A 26,283-nucleotide genomic window follows, 5' to 3' on the forward strand; every position below is an offset into this window, starting at 1 on the left:
ACTCATCCATATAGTAACTGTTCTATAGTTGAAATTGGCTTTAAGTATTAAAATTGTATACAAGGAAATTAGGGGTGTTGCAGTACTTGGTTGCAAATAACTTGCCATCTGGTGTTGGGTCAGAAAATGCTATTTCATTCGTGCTGAGAAAACAGCCAAACATGAAGCAATTCCTAAAAAAGAGAAAAAGATAATTTAACAATGGAAACAACTTAAAATTTTGATTAAACGTAAGCACAATTATATCAATATTTTAAAGCAATCCAATTAAAAAATTTCAATCTCTTTACGTATTCTTGATTAAAACCAACATTATTTTATTAAGTGGTAAAATGACTCCATGCCTTGTATTTTACAGGTGGAAGTCTAATGATATCATTTCACAGATGAGAACACTAAGGCCCAGAAAAAGTTCTGCTGAGGCAAAGGGAGCCACACAAACCATCCGGTTGACTCTAGGTGATCCGTGATAGTAAGCAACGAATACGAGATACTATTGCTAATTAAAAGCCACAGATAGTTATAACAACAAAAAAATAATTATTTTAACCAATAACTATATTCTTTTCAACTACATCACGCACTCAGAGCTTTAAGAAGACAAAAACTAATCTACATTTTGACTACAACTCTCCTTGATCCAGCTCAACTATGATTAAAAGAAAATGAAATAGCTGAAAGAATTCAACAAAACTGAGGGATAGTCTATGAAATAACTGGCCTGTACTCTTCAAATTCTTCAGTCATGAAATACAAAGAAAGGCTAAGAAACTGTTCCAGGTTAAGGAAGATGAATACTAAAGAGATATTATGACTAAATGCAATATGTAATCCCGAACAGGAAAAAAAATGCTATGAAGGGCATTTGAGACAAATGACAAAATTGAAATATCGACTATACATTAGATAGCATAGCATTATATTGGGATATTAAATACTCCAAATTTGATATCTGATCTGTCCTTATATAAGAGAATATCCTTGTTATTAAGAAATACATACCAGGTTATATACTGGTATTCTCCATACCAAATTTATGTATCTCAACATAAAATATAGAAAATAGAGGCATTTCACAATTCACTATGAAATAAAATCTTTACAGACACCAACTTCTCTCACTGCTCCCCTTTGTAAGGTATGCTGGGGGACTAGGATTGAGGCCTAGGGCTGCAGCCCTGCTGTGGTCTTGGTGTTCTTTCTTAAAAAGTGTATGGAACCCAAAGGCTAGAATAGTGCTACTCAAAGTGTGGTCCTTGGTTTTGTCAAAGTGGAATCATTGGTTTGTAATCTGTTATCTTAAAGACAGAAGTTGAGAGAGTAAGTGTTGTGAAACTCATCTATCTAACCTAGATTAGGTAATTAACAAGCAAGAAAGAAGCAAACTCATTTGTCCCATTATTAACTGAGTACCAACATACAGTGTTAGTACAGAGTGTGCATACTGTAGTTTTAAAATGGAGAATTCATATACCAAAGACTCACCATTTAGAAATACACAGTTCAGTGGTTTTAGTATATTCAAAAATGGCACAAAATTCAAGAACATTTCATCACCCAAAGAAACCCCGTAGCCATTAGCAGTCACTCTCCATTCACCCTTCCCTCAGTCCCTGGAAACTGCTAGTCTACTTTCTATCCATGGATCTGCCTATTCTGGATGTTTTCTATAAACAGAATCATATGATAATATGGGGTATTTTGTGGGTGGTTTTTTTTAGTTAGCATAATATTTTCAAGGTTCATCCATGTTGTAGCATGTATCAGAACTTCATTCCTTTTCGTGGCTGAATATCCTATTGTAGTATTGTGTGGATATACCACATTGTGATTATCCATTAGTCATGAATTTGGTTGTTTACATTTTTTTTGGCTATTATGAATAATGCTGCTATGAACCTTCATGTATAAGTTTTTGCGTGGACAGATGCTTCCATTTCTCTTGAGTATACTTGTAGGAGCAGAATTGCTGGGTCATATGGTAACAGTTTAATTTCTTGACAAACTGCCAGACTAGATTCCACAGCAGCTGTAGCATTTTACATTCCTACCAGCAGCATACAAGGATTAGTTTCCTCCACATCCTCACCAACACTTGTTATTTTCCCTTTGTTTTCGTTTAGTCATCCAAGTGGCTGTGAAGTGGTATCTCATGATGGTTTTGATTTGTGATTTCCTTTATAGCTAAGGATGTTGAGCATAGCTTCACATGCTTATCAGCCATTTGTATTTCTGCTTTGGAAGAAAATAGAATACGTTGAAATCCTTTGCCTGTTTTTAAATTGGGTTGTCTTTTTGTGTGTTGTAAGGGTTCTTTTATATATGTTGGATATACTAGACTCTTATTAGATAAATGATTTGCAAATATTTTCTCTCATTCTGTGGGCTGTCTTGCTAATTTACTTTTACATTTAGTTACACTTGTGAGTTACAGCAAGTCTTTATTAATCACCTAGTCACACACGGTCAATAAACATGTACAATTTCTAAAATTCTTTTTTTAAAAAATATTTATTTTTTATGTACAATTTCTAAAATTCTTTTTTTAAAAAATATTTATTTATTTATTTATTTAGGCTGCCATTGGGTCTTAGTTGCAGCATGTGGGCTCTTCATTGAGGTGCGTGGGTTTTCTCTCTCTAGTTGTAGTGTGCAGGCTTTCTCTCTCTAGTTGTGGCGCGCGGGCTCCAGAGCACGCGGGCTCTCTAGTTGAGGCGCGTGAGCTCAGTAGTTGTGGTGCACAGGCTTAGTTGCCCCATGGCATGTGGGATCTTAGTTCCCTGACCAGGGATCAAACCCACGTCCCCTGCATTGGAAGGCAGATTCTTTACCACTGGACCACCAGGGAAGTCCCTAAAATTCTTTTTTTTAAACTTATATTTTGTTTTTATAGATTTATTTAAATGTAATTTTACATCTGTTGAATCTAATAAAAATTTGGGCTTCCATTTTTCCATTTGTTTGTTTCCTAGCAATTTATCTTTATTTTGTTAATGTGTTGGTCTGTAACAAAATCCAGTCTTTGACCACAGGTAGTTTGAAAAGCACTGGGCTAGAATGTTTCAGACTTGGAATGTTGTGCCCAAAACTGAGTATATCTAGTTCTTTTTTTTTTTTCAGTGCCAGCATTGCCTTAGCCTGACTTTGGTAGTATTTATATAGGAGTGTCTTACCAACATCATTCCCTTTGGCTCATGAGCCGGGAAAGGTTCTGGGAAAGCTAATCTGGGTCTAATCCATTTTATTTGATTTCTTACCTGAGAGTATCTACCAGTCGTCTTGCAATGCGCTTTCTTCTCTTCAGTCTGAAGACCCAGATTCTACTTATCCCACAGATTGCAGGTTCTGGTACATCTGAACATTGCCAAGCCCTATGACATTCTTTAGAGCTTGGGGATTCTGGACCAGTTGGTTCAGACAGGACACGGAAGGCCTGCAATGATACACGGAAGCATCTAGAGCTAACAATACAACTGAGTTCACATTTCTTTTTAAAAACCATTCTTTAAACAAAATTTAAGTATCTAAAATTAATCTTATCCTACCTTCACAAAAATGTTAAAATTCTTTGCTCTTTCTTGAATTCTTGCCCATTTATAGTAACACAACACTTAAAAATTACTAGTGGTGTTGAGATAGTCCCACATCCTAGTGTATTATACCATTGTGAAACTTAGTGTTGATTTAAAAAAATTATAAAAGCCTCTTACTTCTAATAAAGTACATAAACTTCTCCCATTCTCTCCATCCTAAAATGTACATTTGATATTCTAAAAAACTAATAACACTAAAGAAGGTTTTTGCATATAAACTATGAAATTTGGTATTTAAATTTTTCTTTAAACTTCTTATTTTGAATAATTATAGATTCAGAGGAAGTTGACAAATAGTACAAAGAGGACATGTATCCTTCACCTAATTTCCCCCAATAGTTACATCTTCCATAACTATAGTACAACACCAAAAGCAAGAAATTAACATGGGTACAATGTGTGTGTATAGTTCCATGACAATTCAACATAACTGAACACTGATTTAACCATCACCACAATCAAAATACAGAGCTACCGCATCATCACGAAGCTCTTCCTCTTGTTACCTCCTTATAATCACACCCATTTCCCTGCCCCCCACCATCCCTAAACCCTGGCAACCACAATCTGTTCTCTATCTCTAAAACTCTGATATTCTGAGGATATCATACAAATGGACTCATACGGAATGTGACCCTTTGAGAATGGCTTTTTTTTTGAATTTTATTTATTTTTTTATACAGCAGGTTCTTATTAGTTATCTATTTTATACATATTAGTGTATATATGTCAATCCCAATCTCCCAATTCATCCTACCCGCCACTTTCCCCACTTGGTGTCCATACGTTTGTTCTCTACGTCTGTGTCTCTATTTCTGGAGAATGGCTCTTTTTCACTCAGCACAATGCCCTTGACACCTGTCCAAGTTGTTGCACATATCCACAGTTTGTTCCTTTTTATCGCTAAGTAATATTCCATTGTATGGATGTACCAGTTTCTCTAATCACTCACCTACTGAAGGACACTTTGCTTGTTTCCAGGTTTTGGCTATTACAAATAAAGCTGCTATAAACACTCAGGTGTGGGTTTTTGTGTAGACATAAGTTTTCATTTCCAGGATAAATGCCCAAGAGTATGATTGCTGGGTCATATGGTAAATGTATGATTAGTTTTTTACGAAACTGCCAACCTTTTTCCGGAGTGGCTGTAACATTTTACCTTCCCTCCAACAATGTACGAGAAATCTAGTTTCCCTGCATGCACACCAGCATTTGCTATTGTCACTATTTTCTATTGTAGCTGTTCTGATAGGTGGATATTAAGTTTTAACTCCCACTGAGAAAACTCTGCTTCTGAAATGAGAATGAATAGAAGAGTATATGTATGAGTTAGCTGGCTATACAGATCTTCCTCAACTTATGATGGGATTACATCCCGGTAAATGTAGATTGTGGGCTTCCCTGGTGGCGCAGTGGTTAAGAATCCGCCTGCCAATGCAGGGGACATGAGTTCAAGCCCTGGTCTGGGAAGATACCACATGCTGCGGGGCAACTACGCCCGTGCGCCACAACTACTGAGCCTGCGCTCTAGAGCCCGCGAGCCACAACTACTGAAGCCTGTGCGTCTAGAGCCCGTGCTCTGCAACAAGATAAGCCAACACAATGAGAAGCCTGCACACCGCAACGAAGAGTAGTCCCCGCTCGCCGCAACCAGAGAAAAGCCCACACACAGCAATGAAGACCTAACACAGCCAAAAATAATTAAATAAATAAATTTATTAAAAAAAAAGAAAAAGATCAAAGAAAGAAAAGGCCAAGTTGATCACTTTTACAGCCCATAGTACAAACCAACTGCTCTTCTCTCTCTACTGTCTGATAAACACACAAGAGACTATATATGTATATGTGTGGGTGTGTGGGTGTGTGCATATATATATATATGAGATGAAAAGCAGAAAAAAGGAAAATAAGAAAGATGGTAGAAATGAGGGGAAAAAAGGGAAGGCATGTATAAAAAGGAGTAAGATACAAAGCTACAGTAATGAAGACAATATGGTACTGGCACAAAAACAGAAATATAGATCAATGAAACAGGATAGAAAGCCCAGAGATAAACCCACGCACCTGTGGTCAACTAATCTTTGACCAGGAGGAGAGGCAAGCATATACAGTGGAGAAAAGACAGCCTCTTCAATAAGTGGTGCTGGGAAAACTGGACAGCTACATGTAAAAGAATGAAACTAGAACACTCCCTGACACCATACACAAAAAGAAACTCAAAATGGATTAAAGACCTAAAGGTAAGGCCAGACACTATAAAACTCTTACAGGAAAACATAGGAAGAACACTCTTTGACATAAATCACAGCAAGATCTTTTTTGACCCACCTCCTAGAGTAATGGAAGTAAAAACAAAAATAAACAAATGGGGCCTAATGAAACTTCAAAGCTTTTGCACAGCAAAGGAAACCATAAACAAGATGAAAAGACAACCCTCAGAATGGGAGAAAATATTTGCAAACGAATCAACAGACAATGGATTAATCTCCAAAATATATAAACAGCTCATTCAGCTCAATATTAAAGAAACAAACAACCCAATTAAAAAATGGGCAGAAGACCTAAATAGACATTTCTCCAAAGAAGACATACAGATGGCCAAGAAGCACATGAAAAGCTGCTCAACATCACTAATTATTAGAGAAATGCAAATCAAAACTACAATGAGGTACCACCTCATACCAGTTAGAATGGGCATCATCAGAAAATGTACAAACAACAAATGCTGGAAAGGGTGTGGAGAAAAGGGAACCCTCTTGCACTGTTGGTGGGAATGTAAATTGATACAGCCACTATGGAGAACAGTATTGGACGTTCCTTAGAAAACTAAAAATAGAACTACCACATGACCCAGCAATCCCACTACTGGGCATATACCCAGAGAAAACCATAATTCAAAAAGACACATGCACCCCAATGTCCATTGCAGCACTATTTACAACAGCCAGGTCATGGAAGCAACCTAAATGCCCATCGACAGATGAATGGATAAAGAAGATGTGGTACATATATACAATGGAACATTACTCAGCCATAAAAGGGAACGAAATTGGGTCATTTGTAGAGACGTGGATGGACCTAGAGGCTGTCATACAGAGTGAAGTAACTCAGAAAGAGAAAAACAAATATCGTATATTAACGCATATATGTGAAATCTAGAAAAATGGTACAGAGGAACCGGTTTGCAAGGCAGAAATAGAGACACAGATGTAGAGAACAAATGTATGGACACCAAGGGGGGAAAGCGGGGGTGGGGGGAGGTTGGTGGTGTGATGAATTGGGAGATTGGGATTGACGTATACACACTAATATGTATAAAATAGATAACTAATAAGAACCTGCTGTATAAAAAAATAAAATAAAATTCAAATAATAAAATAAAATAAAAAGGACTAAGAGCATCGTTTCAAGATGTACTGAGACAGATAAGTATTTTTAAAAGGAAGGAGACATAAGTGTGGGACATTATAAAGTCAGGTTTAAAGAACACATTTGAACTATAAGTCTTCTTAGCTAAAGATTACCCTGTAAGCTCCTTGAAAGGCAAAAACTATATATCTCTATTGTAGAACAAGGGTTGGTAACCTTTTTCTGTATGGGTTCAAATTTTAAATACTTTAGGCTCTTTGGGCCACGTGGTCTCTTTTGCACTGACTCAACCCTGCCTTTGTAGCACAAAAGCAACCACAGATTAATATGGAAATGAATGAGCATGGTTGTGTGTCAATAAAACTTTACAAAAACAGGTGGAGGGCCACACTTGGCCCATGGGCTATTGTTTGCTCCTCTGCCAGAACACTGCCAATTAGTATCCAAAGTAGATTCTAATTAAGGCACAAGTAAGGACTATGTTGCCAAATATATTTACCTGCACTAAGCCACATGTGTTCAATAACTGAGCTTATTTAAAATACTATACTTTATAGTCCAGGTATATAAAAGACAACATGAACTTAAGACTGACTTATCCTGCTTATATAAGGCAAAATACCAGATATAATAGAAAAACATGACTTCAATTATCTATATGGTCAAGGATATTTTAGAAGGAAAAATTCATTAATGGTAGCATTCTTAAATGCTTGAGACTTCTCCCAACTACTTTATTTTGCTCACAAATTATACCAGCAATTTATTAGACATATATGATACCTGTTTGATGGGCTCTGCAATTAAACACCCAACTACTTTCTTTTCATCAGAAATAAAGAGAAAAGTTTTGGTTTTGTTTGGACATCTGGGAACAACTTGCTGGAAGCCCAATTCATAATCGACAAGTTCTTGGACATCTTCGACCTAATGATGTTAAAAACCAAAAGATGTGAATTTGTTTTAAAAAGTATAATAGAAAATATACATATTTATATACACAAAAAGTATGATTACCATGTTTTGCCTCTTTTATCTCTACTTCCTAAATTTACACAATCCCAAAATTATTTCACTATTGATGCGTGTCTCTACCACTTTGGAAACAGGGTTTTAAGAAACTATTTTAAAGATTGCTTACAGCAGACAGAAATTCAGACCCTTGGGAGGGATAAGGAGTAGGACAATTTTATTTCAGCTTTATTCATTGCTCACTGGGGCTAAACATCCAGCCCAAGAAACAAACGCAACACCAACATAAGAATTAGACTCTGGAGCCATTAATTTCTCATTATTAAAAAGTTTAGTTTCTCTCTCACAAATTGAAGATGTAGGTAAAAGATAAGCTATAGAGCCTTATCTGTCTTCTTTAATCTCTCCACCTGACGCTCCTTTGTCTTGTAACTGTAAGTTTAATTTTGTATGATGTACTATGAAAGTCTTCCTTATAACTGTACCAAAGTACAGCGGATTATCTATTAGCAAAGGTATTTTACAGTTCAACATAGGTTGATTTCTTGGTAGAGAATGGGGAGAGTAGGAGGAAAACGAAGATTGAGAAAGTAACACTATAAATCAACTACATTTCAATTAAAAAAAGAAAAGAAAAACTAATGTTCCACACCTTTCTGATAGCATAACTCGGATCATGTGACAGGACCAACACAATTTTCCCATCCCAAAATTCTGCTACGACACGTTCTTTTTTCCAGCCCTGCCAAAGGAAAAAAAAAGTCACAGTTTAATCTGAAGAGGAAAAAAAATTAAATAATATGGTCTGGAGAGAACAAAAAGATGGACAATGAATGATACAAAAAAGATAAAACCCAACTACAGGAATGTGGTAAGGGAAATAAAAGATGCCTAAAACAAAGTGTCTGCCCTCCAGGGGTTGACACCCTATCAGGAGACATGTAAACAATCTATTATAAAATAAGTTGAAGTCAAATAAGAGCCCTTCATAGGAATATAGAGAAAAAAACAATGAATTATCAGGGGTGTGAAGGTGGGGGAGGGGTGGGATAAGCAGAGGGGTTTTTTTTTGGGTCGCACCAGCAGCAAGTAGGGTCTTAGTTCCCTGACCAGAGATCGAACCTGCACCCCCTGCACTGGCAGCGCAGAGTCTTAACCGCTCGACTGCCAGGGAAGTCACCAAGCAGAGTTTTAATAAATAAGGCTAAAAATATTATGAAGGCATGAACTACAGCAATAAAAATAGGGAGAAAAGGGAGTGCATTTGAGTAGCAGGTGTAGTCATAAAGATAAGGCCAACAATAGGATGTATCTGGAGTAGGAGGGTGCTTGATGAAGAGGTGGGACCTCTCTTCTCAGTAAAGAAAAAGTCTGGAGAAGTCGTAGAAAAGCCGTTTTTCTAAGGTTATCTATAAAGAAGAAACTAAAGTGAGGAAAGGAGAAACTCCTCAAGTCTTTGAGTTTTGTATCTTGACTGCTCAGCTCTGAAAGCTAGAGGTAAGGATGCAGGGTGTTCACTCAACCTAGAACAATAGCTTCTCTTATATTAGGACAGGAGGTTTGAAGTGGCACTTTTATTAAAACTTAACTTTTAAATACCAACAGTCTCAAATATTAAGGACAACAAAATTGCAGATGATGAAATATTTTTGGACACATAGATCTTTCCATATTTGGGCAAAAGAGATGTAAAAGCAGCTTCACTCTTTAGAACAAATGGAAACGACTGTATTTTTTTACTTACTGCGTATTTGATTCCCTCCAGAAATCTGTGGTGGTGCTGAACATGCTGCAGTTCATCCTCGGGGCTGGAAGCAGTGTAGATCATGCCACAGGACCTACACATGGTGGCTCCAAAATGTTTCTGACCAGCGTCCTACAATTGGAAGAGAAAAAAAAAGCCTATCTAAACACATCACAGTTAGCTCTACATTTAGTTCATGTAAATTTGTCCATTCATTCAAATTTGTCCTCATTTTTTTTTTTATGCTGGCACAGGTGAAATACTAAATGAAAGTCTGGTTACTCTATCTTCTTCTCTCTCCACATAAACAAAATGGAATAAGAAGAGCCCTAAACGTGCAATAGTGATGAAAGAAGTGAAACTGCCTCTTTGGACAGTGGGAAAAAAATCAAGATTCTTTAGCTGGACCCATAGTTCTAGGAAGCAATAAGATTAAATCATAAATATTATAGCTAAGATGAACAATGGAACTTCCTTATTAAGCTCTTATACGAGAGGCCTAAAAAAGCCTCATTTCAAAGAGGTAGAGCAAAAATTTCAGGACTTATACATTCATTATATAGTATTTTTTCCTTAAGTGGTTAGGAGTCTAAAAAGTCTTTTCCCCAAGAGTTGATAAAAAATAAGTATAATACATAGTAAAAGTTCAGGAAAAGCGCAGATAAATTAGTGAATATAGAGAATTCAGGGATATTCAATGTCAAGGCTTATTAATTCCCATTCTATCTCATAAGGCATTGCTTAATGCTACCGAAAAATACCAAATTTTGAATTGTCTATATAGGCGTTTGCAAACTTTCTACCAAGGGCCAGAAAATAAACATTTTAGGCTTTGCAGGACACACATATTCTTTTTTTCCAACCCTTTAAAAATGTAAAAGCCATTTTTAGCTCACAGGCCATGGTCCAGATTTGGCCCACAGCCATAGTCTGCCAAACCCAGGTCTAATGCAATGTTGCTATTCTCATTAAGTCTTTTATAGATGAACAATAATTTTCCTTATCCAGAGGCAACTCATTCATCAGCCTTCTACTAAGTTGCTAGGACTGCCCAACACCATCAGTTCAAAAATGTACTTGACTAGCTTTAAATGCTGCCACTACAGCAAAGGTAGCATTTACAAACTCAGAATATCTATAACCCCCGGTAACTATGCTTAGACAACATGTCAGACTTCAGGTTCTATATGTGAGAGCCACGTACAGGAGGAGCTTTGTTTTAAATTTACTCACAATGACGAGCTGGTCTTTTGTTTCTTTATTTGCATCTCTGGTATTAGTATTTTTCTGTATATTGATTTGTTTCAAGAAGTTAGTAGATGTGACAGATCCCACAGAAGACTGTTCTTCAACTAGAGATCTTGAAGTAGAAAGTTGGTAAGTATTATTTAATAATTTAAAAATATTTGACAAATTATAATGAAAAGAAAAGAAATGTATATAACATTTGCAGAGGACTTTGCAATTTTTAGGGCTTTCTATTGACATAACTTGATGAAGTAATAGGGCTAGAAACAATGAGAAACCTGAGGCCCACTCAGACAGGATCGGTAAACTACTCAAGGTAAAGTAACTAGTGAAGAATGGCAGAAAGACTCAAATCCCTGTCTTCTAACTCCACATCCAAGGGATTTCATCTACAGTATCAGCTGCATATATGCAGGATTTCTCTGTAAGTCGACGTCACCCTTAAAATTTAATCTTTTCTTGCTTTATCAAACCTTAGGACAATATTTACCCATGTAGGCATAAAGAAACTCCTGGAATACCACAGCAGATAAGTAGACTCTAATACTGAATCTCACAGACCCACAGGAAGTCAGTCATCAGCACATTATGATCCAACAACTTTTTACTGGGGCAGTGAGTGAGGCTAATACACTCGCTAGTCCGCATGCCTAAAGCAGCACCCTACTATTCTCAAATTCTTAGAGAAAAAAAAAAATTGGCTGGATAGATGTTGTTGAGGCAACCTTTTCACATTAGGAGAGAACGCTGGGACTGGCTTATAGAGATTGCAAACAGGAGCCCTTCGGCCAAAACCAGCTAGCAAATGTTTTGATCAACTCGCACAGAGTTTAAAACTTTGGATTAGCTACCAATATTTTAAAATCTAGAGATTCCACTTAAAAATGTGTCTTTCCAACATTGCAAAAACACTGTAAGATCATTAGACCTCTGTTTCATCGAAGAATCTACTAGTTGGAGCTACACAGCACATGCTCTTTTAGGTGGGGCATGCTTCTCCAGTTGGCTCCAGTCTCTGCCCAGCCTGGCTGGCTCTGTAGGCACTGAGTTTGTAACCCTTGCCTTATAATGAAATGACCTTTTTCCAAGGATCAAAGAAATAGAAATCTCTAGAGAGTAGAGGCAAGGGAAAAAACCAAGTACCCAAAGCAAGGGGTTCAAACAGAAACTGATACTGACAAATGAAAAAACACTGGAAAAAAACCCTGTCTAACGCTTTATGCTAACTCAAGGTGTCTTGCTAGCAACTGACTAGAAAATGGCTTTCAAACTGACTTGACAAACCTATGGTGAGAAATATATTTCACATCATGACCAATACAGATACATATATATAACTGAAAAAAAAAGGATTCACTAAATACACTTACTACGTGAGAGATGCATTATTCCATTCAAAAAAAATGCTAGATGTGATGCCCTTAAACTGATTTGATAAACTACTAATGCCTGTAACATAAAAAACACTTGTCTAGGTCGCTGACCCCCTCCACCCCTTATACAACGTTTGCTAAGTACCACAGCTCTTGCCATCTCTGCATGCGTGACCGCAATCTCTTTATTTCTATCCTAGCAATTTTAACAGTTTATTATACGTATTTGTTTAAATGCCTGTCCTCTTCTAACCATAACTTCCTTGATAGCAGGACCATGTGTTATTTACCTTCACATCTCTAAAACTCGGTGTACTTCAGTACCACATGGTACTCTATAAATGTTTGCCAAACGTGAGACTACAAATCCAAAGAATCTGTAAACTACCTAAAGTAAAACTCACAGATTAAACCACAAGAAATTGATGATATCTGATTTTTTAGGTCCTACATAATGAGCAAATTTCAAATGATTCAACCGACAGTCTCCTAATATCTCCTTATGCTAGGTTAAATTAGTTTATATGCTGTTATTAGCTAATTGTGGTAGGTTTCAATCCTCAATAAATAGTCATGAAAGAAGACGGATGAGAAAAGGGTGAAAAAAACTAGGAATATGGCCTTTGAAGGGGAAAAGTTGCCCAACCAACCCAATCTCCAAGGCAATTTAGGGTAAGATGCCCTAAGAGTAGGAGAACTTACCTAGGAAGTACCTTGCTCAATACCTTTAGTTGTTTATCATCAAACAGGGAGAAAAGAACCAAAGCTGCTTAGCGAGATGAGACGTTCAGACTATAAGAAACTTCTTTTTCAGAGCTTTTCCACTTATGCTCACATGTACCCATGCCTCCCGCACTTCCAGTTTTAGTTTTGACCAGGATAGTGGTAGCTTCAGCTGGGATTTGTAACAGCATTAAGCTGCTGCAAGTTACTTACTCCTCTGGCCAGAGTCTCCTCATCTATAAGATGGGGTAACGATGGTATCCACACCATGAGGTTGTAAACGCCCATTAAACATGAACTATTATCCATATGTTGTCACACAGGGGAGGCAATACAGCCTAATGGGCTTTGGTTAAAATATGGATTCTAGTCCTGGCCCTGCCAACTATAATAGCTGTGCAACCGTGGCTGAATTACAAACAGTTTTCTCAGCTGAAAATGGTAATAATAGCATCAACCTTCTAGGTTGTTGTGGGGATAAGTGAAATAATGGATATAAACTACTTATTATGGGTCAGGTACTATATAAAAACGTAGCAATTATTGCTATTCAAGTCCACAAAGGTCTTTTCCTTCTCTCAACTCTTCAAGTTTTTATGAAGTTTCTATGAGAGGATCTGATTTCATCTCCAATTCTCAATATCTCTTTAATGGGGAAGAAAAACAATGTTCTCCAAATTAAATAGTGTAAGAAAGAAAAAGAGACCCAGTGGTCTCACAGTTAAACCTTGAACATTAAAATAAGAGTGACACTTACCTTTTTGTGTTGACTGAAGACACGGTGAAGATGGGATAGACAAGGGTCTCAGGAGAAACTTGTAGGCAAAAAGGTGACAATAATTTGTATCACAGAATAAACTTAAAGCTTTAAAGCATAAGAGTATAAAGGTTAATAAGACCAAAATACTCACATTACTTGATTTCAAGACTTAACAGTAATCAGGACAGTATGGTATTGACAAAGGGATAGACAAATAGATCAATGGAACAAAATAGAGAGCCCGGAAACACCCATGCAGATACAGTCAACTGATTTTTGACAAAGAGACATAAGTTAATGCAATGGAGAAAAGACAGTCATCAAATGGTGCTGGAACAATTTGACATCTACATGCAAAAAAATGACAACACTCACATAAAAATTAACTCAAAACGGATCACAGATCTAAATGCAAAATGTAGAACTATAAAACTTCTAGAAGAAAAATCCACATGAACTTGGGTTTGGTAATATTTTTTTACATACAACACCAAAAGAACAATACATGAAAGAAAAATTAAATGAGTCAGACTTTATCAAATTTAAGTGTTTTGCTCTGCAAAAACTGTTAAGAGAATAAAAAGACAAGCCACAGACTAGGGAGTAGATACTTTCAATCATATTTCTGATCAAAGATTTGTATCCAGAATATAAAAAGAAGTCTTAAAACTCAATAATAATAAGAAAAGTCCAATTAAGAATCGGCAAAAGATCTGAACAGACCCTTCTCCAAAGACATACAGATGGCAAATAAACACATGAAAAGATGTTCTGCATAATTTGTCCTTAGGGAAATGCAGATTAAAAGCACAATGAGCTATTACTACACACCTATTAGAATGGGTAACATCCAAAACACTGACAGTAACAAATGCTGGAGGGAATGGGGAGTAACAGGAACTCCCATTCATTGCAGGTGGGAATGCAAAATGGCACAGTTGCTATGGAACATTTTGGCAGTTTTTTTATAATGTTTAACATAGATTTGCCACATAACCCAGCAATCATGCTTGTAGGTGTTAACCCAAGTATTATGAAATCTTATGTCCACAGAATAACATGTACACAAATGTTTATAGCAGCTTTATTCATAATTGCTAAAAACTGAAAGCAACCAAGATGTCCTTTAATGGGGGAATGGATAAACAGACTATGTATGGTAATTCCATAGTTCAGCAGAAAAAAGGGAATGAACTATTAATATATGCAACAACACACATGAATCTTAAACGCATTTTACTAAGTGAAAGAAGTCAGACCCAAAAGTCTACCTATTGCACGACTGCATTTGTGTGACATTTTTACCGGAAAAGGTAAAACCATGGGGACAGAAAACAGATTAACGGTTGCCAGGGGGATGAAGAAGGGTAGAATAGGTGACTACGAAGGATACACACAAGGGAAATTTTAGGATGAGAGATCTGTTCTGCAGGGTACTGGAGGGGTTGATTCATGGCTCTATGCACTTGCAAAATCCATAGAATTATATATAACAGAGAGTAAAATTGAATGTATGTATAAAAAAAAAAAATCAACCATGATGTTGAGGGACCCCAAGATGGAATGCAGACTGTGACAAATGAATCTAACTGCATTAGAACTGCACGGAGAACTGCACTGAAGGAGACAGTGGAAGAAAGGAAAGATGACCTAAGTAACTTTACAAAACAACATTTTGACTAGAAATTGGAAGGCTAAAGACAAAAGGACTGTACTTAAATGGTATACGCTGGTAAATCTGTTTCCCACAGGAGTATGAATTAATTCTGAAACTGTGTTGCAGGTATATTGGGACTGTACTTAATTACGTAGGCGCACAGTGGCTGGGAGGAGCCAGGTTCTCACTATCTGAGAGAAGTTACAGATAAGCACAAAAGGAAGGGACGGATAAACCCTGTGGGACTGGATTAGTCGGAGACATCAAGTTTGAACTTAGTTTCTTTAGCATATGTACAGATGGAGAGATGCACAAACAATTATAGATGTGTGCATATACATGGATTAGGATACATACATATATTGATATTTTCTAGCTCTGTCTGCTGAGAGGGCCTAGGAGCCACGACACTCCAGTAGCAACAAGCACACCAAGTCCAGAACTTGGTTTCTAAATTATATTCCCCAGCAGAAGGAACTAGGGTTCCTTGGAGAAGTGGCCGAGTCTAGGACTGCGTCAAAGCAAACGCAAGGATGAGCCGGGAGCATCTTGTAGTGACAGAAAGTAAGAAGGAAGTGCTCAAAAAGCAAAAGAAGGGGACAGGTCAAAGAGAACTGACCTGAAAATATCTCCCAATGGTCAAAGCTGGAACAATATGAGCAACAGAATATATAAATAATGTAGTATTAAATTTTAACCCAAAATATAAAATATTCATGAGTGCATACTGATGAATATCCAGGAGTCCATTTATTTATTTAAAGATTGAATAAATAGGGACTCCCCTGGTAGTCCAATGGTAAAGAATCCATCTTCCAATGCAGGGGATAAGGGTTCAATCCCTGGTCAAGGAGCTAAGATCCCACATGCCACGGGGCAACTAAGCCTGCACGCCGCAACTACTGAGCCTGTGCGCCTCAACTAGAGAGCCCGCATGCCAGAAACTACAGAGCCCACACACTCTGGAGCCTGTGCGCCACAACTAGAGAGACAAAACCCACACACCACAACTAGAGAGAAGCCCGCACACCACAACAAAGAGCCCGTGCACTGCAACAAAAGATTCTACATGCCGCGATGAAGATCCCGCGTGCCATAACTAAGACCCGACGCAGACAAAAAAATAAAATAAAGACAACTCTTCTTTACATAAGGAATCCAAATTGGGCTTCCCTGGTGGTGCAGTGGTTAAGAATCCGCCTGCCAATGCAGGGGGACATGGGTTCGAGCCCTGGTCCAGGAAGATCCCACATGCTGCAGAGCAACTAAGCCTGTGCACCACAATTACTGAGCCTGCGCACTAGAGCCCGCGAGCCACAACTACTGAGCCTGCGTGCCACAACTACTGAAGCCCACGCGCCTAGAGCCCATGCTCTGCAACAAGAGAAGCCCCGCAATGAGGAGCCCGTGCACCGCGATGAAGAGCAGCCCCTGCTCGCCGCAGCTAGAGAAAGCCCGCGCGCAGCAACGAAGACCCAATGCAGCCATAAATAAATAAATAAATAAATAAAACTAAATCTAGAAAAAAATAAAAAATAAAGGATTATTTTTAAAAATAAAATAAGGGAACATTGTTTAAAAAAAAAAAAAGAAGGAATCCAAATAATATATGAAAAATCTTCCTCTCTAGGAGATGAAACTTAATCCCCACCCTTCCCTGAAAGGGCAGGCCAGACTGAGTGACTTACTTCCAAAGAACAGAGTTTGGGAAAGGAAAAAGGGTAACTTTTACAGTGGAGAAATAGGGCAAACCTGACCTTCACCAAGTGACAGAGGTTAACATCATCTGTAATGTCATGTGGACATCAGCACCCAATACGATGTGGTGAGAAGGGCAGTTCACCTCAGTGGCATTCTTCCCCCAAACCCATAACCCCAGTCTAATGATGAGGAAAACATCAGACAAACCCAGGTTCAGGAACATCCAGATAAGATATCTGGTCAGGACTCCTTAAGAATGGCAAGGTCATGAAAAACATGGAAACAAAGAAAAGACTGAGAAAATATCACAGACCAGAGGAGACTAGGGAGACATGACAGCTAAATGCAATATGATCCCCAGGGTGGATCCTAGAACAGAAAGGGGACATTAATGGAAAAATTGATCAAATCCAAATACAGTCTAGAGCTTAGTTAATAGGAACATACCAATGATCTAGGTTTCTTAGTTTTGACAAAGGTACCACAGTAATTTAAGATGCTAACAAAGGGGGAAAGAGGGTAATACAGGAACTCTCTGTATTATCTTTACAACTTTTCTGTAAATCTAAAATTACTACAAAATAAAAAGCTTATTAAAAAAAAGAAAAAAGGTGTGAGTTCCCTGGTGGTTAGGACTCGGAGCTTTCACTGCCCAGGTGTAACCCCTGGTCCAGGAACTGAGATCCCACAAGCCGCATGGCATGGCCAGAAAAAAAAAAAAAAAGTAAAAGAAAGAAAAAAGTTAAATAGTAGTTGATTCGAGAAAAATAGTACATTGAAAGTATGCTATTTAGTAAAAGAGCAAACTTTTAACTTTGCACTGAAAAATAATTAGAACTCATTCTCTAGAAACAAGGCCAAGACAGTTGAGAATCTGACCTGCTATGGATAAGTTACTTAACCTTAAGTCTGTTTCCTCATCTGTAAAATGGGCATACAAACTTATTTCCTAGGGTTGTTGTAAGAATTAAATGATAAATTAGTTATTAAGTAATAAGGTTTTATCATTTGTTTACTACCTTTATGAATTTTGCCATATGCTTGTACCATCTGTTCTTTTGTTTGTTTGTTTGGTCACGCAGAGTGGCATGCAGAATCTTAGTTCCCCAACCAGAGATCGAACCTGTGCCGCCTGCAGTGGAAGCACGGAGTCTTAACCACTGGACCGCCAGGGAAGTCCCTTGTACCATTTGTATTATATTTTATTTATTAAATATTTTTCCTTAAATGGACTTAGACAGTGTACTAAAATAAATTTATTTTTAAAGAAAATTTTATAACTATTGTAAATGAAAAGCCGTTATTATTTTTCTGCTCCAGGTTCTGTCATAGCAGGGATAGCACAACCCATGGAAAACACAAAGCGTACTAAACATTTAGCGCTGCCTGGTACATATTCAGCAGCTAATAAGTACTAGTTATTAACAGTATATCTCAGAATAACCATTATGAATCATCATTCTGTATATCCTTATGTCATTAGATCCTCTTAAGGGCTATTTTGCTTTTAGTTTTATCTTTGTTTTCTTCCTGTGAGCTACAGTTTCTCACTATAGTCTGCATATCTACTTCTAGAACTTTAATTTATTTCCAAATTTATAGATATAATGAACAAGTTAAAGTTACCAAGAATCTGGCTGGTAAGTAGAATGTTAATCAACCTCTTTATATATTCATAGTTTAGTAAATACTGTTTAAGTGAACAGTGACACCATAAGTTAACAATAGGATTTCAGGACTAAGAGAAATTTAAAAATTAAGACTAACCCCTTACTTCAGAGATCTCTTCCCTAGATCACACAGTTAATTAGTGGCAGACCTAGACAAAACCCCAAGGTTCCTGATGCCCAATTCAGTGCCCTTTTATGGCCTTTTAAATTCTGCTTACAACTGGGCTTTGATCATAGATATATAACAAATTGTTTTCACTCCCTCCTACTATTTGGGGTAAAAGGTAGGTAGGGTATGTATGATAAGAACACCTGGCCCTAGAGAGCTTAAGTAACTTGGCCACATCTCACAGACCAATTAATCATCAGTATTTTGTCTTAAGTTCCAGCCTAAGGTCTCTTTGTCTCCTCCACAAAATGCACTGCACTGCTTATCATACAAAACAGTGTTACCAAGATAAACACAAAGATACAGGTCACAGATACTGAATATTTAAAAAAACCAAAATATTATTGTATATAATTTCATATTGACACATGTAATGAAGCATTATTACAAGCAAATAAACTCATTTTGAGAAGAAAACTTTTCTCTTACCTGCCTTGTTCTCACTGAAAGACTCCTCTGAAGAAAAACTCTTATTTTCATCGGTTTTACATTCCCTTGAAGAAATGACTCTATCTGATGCATCCTGAAAATAATGAATAAGTAAAATTAAGGAAACCTATAATTCTTAATCATTTTCTATTTAGTGAATGAATCCCAATAGATCTGCTTCTAAAACAGAGTATGTAGTTTATTATGAATTATATTTCATAATGACCTTAGATTCTCAATTTGCAGTCTATTTTAAGGAAAATTCCCTTTATATCTACTAAATGTAATATTTTAAAAGACAGAGTGTGCATATTTAAGTCTATAATTTGTCATCCTGTCAAAAATGTATTATTTCCTGACAAAGATGACAGAATGAAGATTATAGAACATCCCTTCTACAAAAATGAATTGAACAACAACAAAAAAATTAGTGAAAACAGCAAAAATTTCCCCAGCAGCTGCCAAGCTGAAAAGGAACAACCTTTTGTCACACGCTTTAAAATCAGGGAGCCAAGGAAAGAAAAAGAACATTCTGGAGTAGTTGGAGAGGCTTCTAAACTCCCACTTTTTGGGCAGTAGCAGGGACTAACACTACTTGTTTGGTGAGACTCAGAATATATAGCTTGGGGGAAAAGGAAAAAACTTTTGATTAAAGAGGAACTCATTCAACATCATAACATCTCAGAAGAGGTGAGACAACCCATCAGTGTGCCACTTCTCAGGGGTCCATAAGGAGTTGGGGAAAGGTTATGCACCCTCTAATGAAAATAGGATTCACCCTCATCTAGCAGAGATGAATACTAGTAGTGGGTATTTAACAAAACTTTAGGTAGAGAACAGAGCCCAGTTCCACAAATTTAAGATGCACAAAAGCCCAGCTTCTCAAACTACTAAAAACTAGGCAGAACCCAAAACCTAACCCCTTAAAATGAAGCTCAGAAAAAAAAGTCAGAAGAGTATTGCAGAGAAATCATCATGTCACTGTAACAAGACTGTCTCTTCATTATCAAATGGATGTGGAGAATACTAATCAGGACCCCTACCCTACACGCACTTTGCTTCATTGGATTGAGAATTAATTTTAGCTTGAGTTATGCCCTAGATTTTTAAAAACTGAGTTATATTTATATACAGTGACATGCACAGATACAAAGTAGAGTTTGATGAATTTTTCATAAACTTATATATCATGTAACTCAAACCCAAAACCCCTATCAAGATATAGGGTTATTTATTTTTTTTTTTGGGTCAGAAATAAGATGAAGAATTAGCAGAATTGCTGTTATGGCTTAGGCAAGCAAGAACATGCTCCATTTAACAATATACTTGGCAATACTTGATAGAAATGCTTACAAGGGCAGCAGGTAAATGAAATTAGCAGCAAAACTGGACTGATCCAGATATGTATCCATACGTTGATTTAGTGGAAGGAAATGAAGAGCCCATACCTGTCAAATGGTAGCCTGATACTCTGTTCTGGGAGATTACTGCCATGCAGGAATGTGGGCTTAGCTTTGCCAGAGTTCAATTTTTCATGAAACACCAGAAATCTGTTACCTTACATTTAAAAAAAAATGCTGGCTCTAAACATTATGTAGGCCAAGCAAACATCCATGGGCTGGACTTGGTCCACTGGCCACCAATTATAATCTTTGCCATTGAGATCTGAAATGTAGGCGACTACAAGAGGTAGGAACTGGGGTTGAATTTGGGAGGAGGCAATGAGAACAATAAGAGGAGGTGAGGAGGGAAATGACTGCAGAGAGAGTTTGAATTGCTCAGCAGTGTATGAGCCTCAGAGTGTATGTGAAAGCCTACAGCTGCAAGGGTTGTGATGAACATAAACAAGTCACCACAGACATGGAAGTCACCAAACTGGGAGCCCTTCTTAAGGCCTGTTGCCTGAACTACTTTCTGCACTTGGCTACATGGAAAAAAACCACCTTTCTCTCCCTACTGACAAGAGGTCAACAATAGAAGGTATAGACCTGCACTGTTTATTATGGTAGCCACCAGCCACAAGCAGCTAATGAGAACTTGCTACATGGCTAGTCCCAATTGATACATGCTGCCAGTGGAAATAAACATGGATTTCAAGGACTTGGTACAAAAAAAAAGAATGTAAAATATCTCATTAATAACTTTTTATATTGATGACATAGAAATAGTAACATTTAAAATATATTGGGTTAAACTTTTTAGATACTATCTTAATGTGGCCACTAGAAGATTTTAAATTACGTGTATTGGTATTCTATCAGACAGCACTAGTCTAGGCCGGCTGTGACAAATAGGAGCACAATCAAAAAAGCACAGAACGGCACCCATGAAAACATACTATGTAAAATAAACAAAAATCCAACTATACATTCACAGTGATCATCTCCAAGTAGTGGGATTACAGAAGATACATTTTTTTAAAATTAATTAATTAATTAATTAATTTTTGGCTGTGTCGGGTCTTCGTTTCTGCACAAGGGCAATACATATTTTTTATATTCTCTGTATTCTCTAAATTTTCTAGAATAAGCTAGCACTTTAAATAACGAGCTGAAACAAACAAACAAAAATATGCTCATTCTCTGGAAATCTACTACATGAATTTTATTATTTCTACTTTCTAAAAACACTGACTACCAAGTAAAAGTTACGTTTCTCTGGACCACAGTCATGAGGGAACTTAATGAGATGTAAACCTTAATGCCAAGAAGATGTTGCTGGGCTTCCGTAAGCCAAAAAAGGGAGGAAAAGCCCATCTTTCTACCCTGTCTCTAAATTCTTTATAGTGATGATACTATTTGGCTTCATAAAAGCAGTCCTACAGACTGTAAAGAAAACAAAATTTTGGGCTTCCCTGGTGGCACAGTGGTTAAGAATCTGCCTGCCAACGCAAGCAACACGGGTTTGAGCCCTGGTCCGGGAAGACCCCACATGCCGCAGAGCAACTAAGCCCGTGCACAACTACTGTGCTCTAGAACCCGCGAGCCACAACTACTGAAGCCCACGCACCCAGAGCCCATGCTCCACAAGAGAAGCCACCGCAATGAGAAGCCCGCACACCGCAACGAAGAATAGCCCCTGCTCGCCACAACTAGAGAAAGCCCACGTGCAGCAAGGAAGGCCCAACGCAGCCAAAAATAAAATAAATTTATAAAAAAAAAAAAGAAAACAAATTTTGTTCAAAGTTACATATATACAATGTATACTGAAGCTCTGTTATATAACCAGCTTAGTTTTAAAAGTGATACATTTACATTTACCTTTATTAATTTCTCTTCATTTTTACTTCTTTCACTCAGCAGCTCAGTGTTCAGTTTTTTTTCTACTAATAAACACTTTGGCACTTGCCTTGTCTCAAAACTTCTTTCATTGACAGTTTCCACATCAGACTCTTCAATAACTTCTGATTTATTCTTTTGGGTGAGTCCCAGTAATGGCTTATCTTCCAGGGGCAATTTTCTCAGAGAGGGTTTTTTCCTACTAACAAAAAAAGCCGCTCCTCCCTGGAGGGTAACTTGTGGTTTGACCTTTTGGCTTAGAACGCGAGGAGCCTTCAGATTATTTTCAGCTGAGTAACAATTATTCTCTTTCTCCACAATTGGCTTATAGGCCACTCGATTTGGCTTGGAATTTTTAGAATTCTTTGACACAGGCTTGATGCACTTATATCCTGGTTGACACTTAGCAGTTAAACTCTTCTGTGGTTTTTTGTTCATCTTCTTGGAGCAGGCTGGTTTTCCCTGCATTTTTTCTGTCACACTGGGATATGATCTATCTTCATTATTAGTTTTTAGACAAATGGATCTACTCTCTTTTATCAGCTTTCTCTCCAGTGGATTGAGGTACCACTTATCTTTGTTGTAAAAGGATATAGTAGACACAGCAGATTTAAATGGTGAACCTTGATTTGCAGATGGCAATCTATTTTTAGTCGTTTTGAGTGGACTTGAAATGAAATGGCCTTGTTGAGAGCAATGAATCTTTTCTTCATTTTTATCACTGCTTTGGCAAATGTGCTTTTTATTAGGTGATGGAAATATATTTTCAGTAAAGTCCGAAATTAATTTCTTTGATGGAATTTCTGATAATAGGCTATGAAAAGAAACACAGTCCATTGATAAATATTGTTATTTTGCTTCCATTTCTATGTCAATTTACTGCTAAGCAATAAACAGCTCTACCTGTAAGGCATATTAAAAATGCATCTTCTCCACCAAATATCCATCCATATACATTAGTAGTTTAACAGCAGAATTCTCAAATTCTGTCTTTACCAAACAAAGCATTTGAATATTTTTCAAAACTAAGATTCCAATGTTTGTAAAAATAAACACTGTTTACAAAGAAGCTTTGAGATGCATGTATATGTATATGTGTGTGTGTGTGTGTTTTAAAACCTATTTCTAAGTTTTGGCCATATACCTGCTATAATTTACCTAAAATGATTAATTTTATGTAATAAACTGACCACTTAGGGCTGTTCTATAATATATATCTCTGGTACGACATACATAGAGTATAGAGCTTTATAGGATTGCTTACGGATGAGTATCTACTATATGCAAAACAGTATGTTAAATATTACATAAGAGAGCAGTAAGGAGCAAGGTAATAAAAGCTCTGACCCACATTTCCAAGCCATAGGAAACAGCCCTTTCTCTGATTCCCTCCAAAGGCCTTAAAGAATTAATTATGAAAGCTTACAGTATTTCCAGACTAGAATTAGAATATAAAGTATTACTGTAGCCACAAGGAGTAGGTGAATGGAAGAATGGAAATATTTAGAGACAGAAGAGAGGAGATAAAAAATGCAAGATGGTGGATTTTTCTTTTTTTAACAGTTTCTACTCATAGGATGAGACTCACTTATCACAGTTCAAAGAATGCTGCTTCCTTTTCCTTGGAGTTAAAGTTGACATCTTCTTAACTGAACTCCTAAAAGCAACAGAACAATATAATAACCAAATTAATCCAATGTGTATAGAAATCACTAAATCAAAATTATACTTTATAGGTCTGAAAGAGTTCTCAGATGGGTGACGGTCCATAAAGATCCAAAAAGGGGGCGGTGGGTTTAAAAAGCAAATCATTTTAATAAAGGTTTAAACCATGAAGGTAAAAAAAAAAAAAAAAAAGGAAAAGGAAAAACACTACATCACAGTAGCAACTAATTCAGCAGGGACAGTACAATTTAATTAACTAATTAAGCAGGAATAGTACATGTTTCAAGCCGGAAAATGATCCTACCAAGGAGGAAGGATTTTACCCCATTTCAGGACACACCTTCCCCTCAATTAGCCTGATGAATCCATACCAAGTTTAATCACTTTATATTCTGGGCAGCTGTCCTTGCCACTGCCCTCACCCCTACCCCTCCCGCTGTTAGGTGCTCTTGCCCTAGGCTTCCATTCCATCCTGCACCTCCTTGGTATCCGTTTAGCACATTTTCTTGTTGTTAGTTTGACTATTTTTCTCAACAGCCTGCATGTTCAAAGAAGGCAGAGACCGTCTCTAGCTTTTTCATCAGAAGCAAGAAAACGGGGAGGCATAATCCTCTCTCATTTTTCTAGTCGAGGAGCCGCTTGTTTCCTTATTTACAAAATACTCTGACCTCCTAAGGCTGCGGGTAAACACAATCACACATGTTAACTCTCGGGCAGATGGTATGTTGCTCAATAAGGGTTTTCCCTTCCCCTTCCTTCGGATCAAGTATATTTAAAAAAAAAAAAACACAAGCGTGACTTCAAACAAACAGAAAAACCTGGGTGTCTGGGAATTAGTGTCGAGCTGCGGCTTAAGGGAAGACCCTTCTGGGGCTGAATGAGGAAAGGTAGGAGAGAAAAGCGCCTCTGTCCCCAAACGCTGTCAGGGCAAAAAGACGAGAAAACTCTGCGTCAGAAAGATGGAAACCCGGTGACCTGAATGAAGTGCGGACACCCGCTCGCTGGCTTCGGTCTCCAGCCGCGAACGCGCCAAGCACCGAGCACAAGCTCTTTTTCCTTGACATTCACCTCCACGTTCCACAGAACCTCCCGGTCTCCTGGCTCTTCCACCCCACGCCTCGACCCTCCGCAGGACTTACCTGCTCCTCGGACAGGCAACCTCTCCTCAGCAGAGCCACGGATCCCCACTGTATTCAAATTCTCGCGCGCCAGTCCAAGCGGAAGTAGGTGAGTTCCGATTGGCCGCTTCCCAGCGCGTCCAGGGGCTGGCTCGGTGATTGGTTGTGCACTAGCGTTTGCCCCGCCCACCCGAAAGGCGGTCTCCAAGATTCTCCCGCCCTTGCAAGGCTAAAAGCTCTCTTCTCACCGAAATCAAGTCTTCCACAATCCCTTGAGGCGCGCCGGGCTCCATTCCGGTGGCCCTATCTAAGATGCATTCTGGGAATTGTAGTTTTTGGCAGAATAAAGGCGCCCTCTGGAACTCCAGGCACATTCTAAGGTCACTTAGTGTAAGATGTTTTTGTAAAGTAGCCTAAGATTTCGAGGCAGTTATTTTTCACATTTGAAGCTTTACTGTGAGTTTACTTTTTTTTTTTTGACTAGTAATACGTTAGGTTTCCAGCTCATTTTTTCATTTTTCAAGTTAAATTAAAAATTCATGACAGTAACATCTATGCGCCAGGCATTCTTGCACGTTTGATGTGTTTTATTTCATTTACTCTTCACCACAGTCTATGAGATATGAATCATCATTCCCATTTTACAGAGAATAAAACTGAGGGCCTGAAAACAATGACTATTTATAAGACAGAGCTAGGTTCTTCTTTTGCAAAGTCCAAAGATTCCTAAAGCACTCACTGATTATTAGCTACTGTTGTTATCTTTGTGTACCAGCTCCTGGTACAGTCTCTGGCTCTTTCTTAGCTCTAAATA

At 37.7% G+C, this 26,283-nt stretch overlaps 1 protein-coding gene across 1 annotated transcript; it reads right to left on the reverse strand.

Annotated features, from left to right (window-relative positions):
• On the reverse strand, positions 1-25,532 carry ESCO2 (establishment of sister chromatid cohesion N-acetyltransferase 2). Its single transcript, XM_059926224.1, has 11 exons — positions 25,491-25,532; positions 24,275-24,343; positions 22,669-23,500; positions 19,409-19,502; positions 13,780-13,837; positions 10,912-11,038; positions 9,679-9,810; positions 8,587-8,676; positions 7,746-7,889; positions 3,258-3,433; positions 1-173 (listed from the first exon to the last, which is right to left on the reverse strand). Exons 2-11 carry the CDS (start codon positions 24,325-24,327, stop codon positions 41-43), a joined length of 1,839 nt encoding a protein of 612 aa, XP_059782207.1. The 5' UTR covers positions 24,328-24,343; positions 25,491-25,532; the 3' UTR covers positions 1-40.
• Between the last annotated feature and the right edge of the window lie 751 nt (positions 25,533-26,283).

Source organism: Balaenoptera ricei, chromosome 6, assembly GCF_028023285.1.
Source record: "Balaenoptera ricei isolate mBalRic1 chromosome 6, mBalRic1.hap2, whole genome shotgun sequence".
Taxonomy (NCBI): domain Eukaryota; kingdom Metazoa; phylum Chordata; class Mammalia; order Artiodactyla; family Balaenopteridae; genus Balaenoptera; species Balaenoptera ricei.

Bases quoted from the DNA above. Each gene is read 5' to 3' on its own strand.
- ESCO2 (XM_059926224.1), bottom strand. From the start codon at position 24,327: ATGTCAACTTTAACTCCAAGGAAAAGGAAGCAGCATTCTTTGAACTGT. The intron at 11,039-13,779 runs GTAAGTGTCACT...TTCTACTTCAAG, and splicing joins TCTTCAGTCAACACAAAAAG to ATCTCTAGTTGAAGAACAGT. The intron at 9,811-10,911 runs GTGAGTAAATTT...TTCCAATTGTAG, and splicing joins CAAAAGACCAGCTCGTCATT to GACGCTGGTCAGAAACATTT.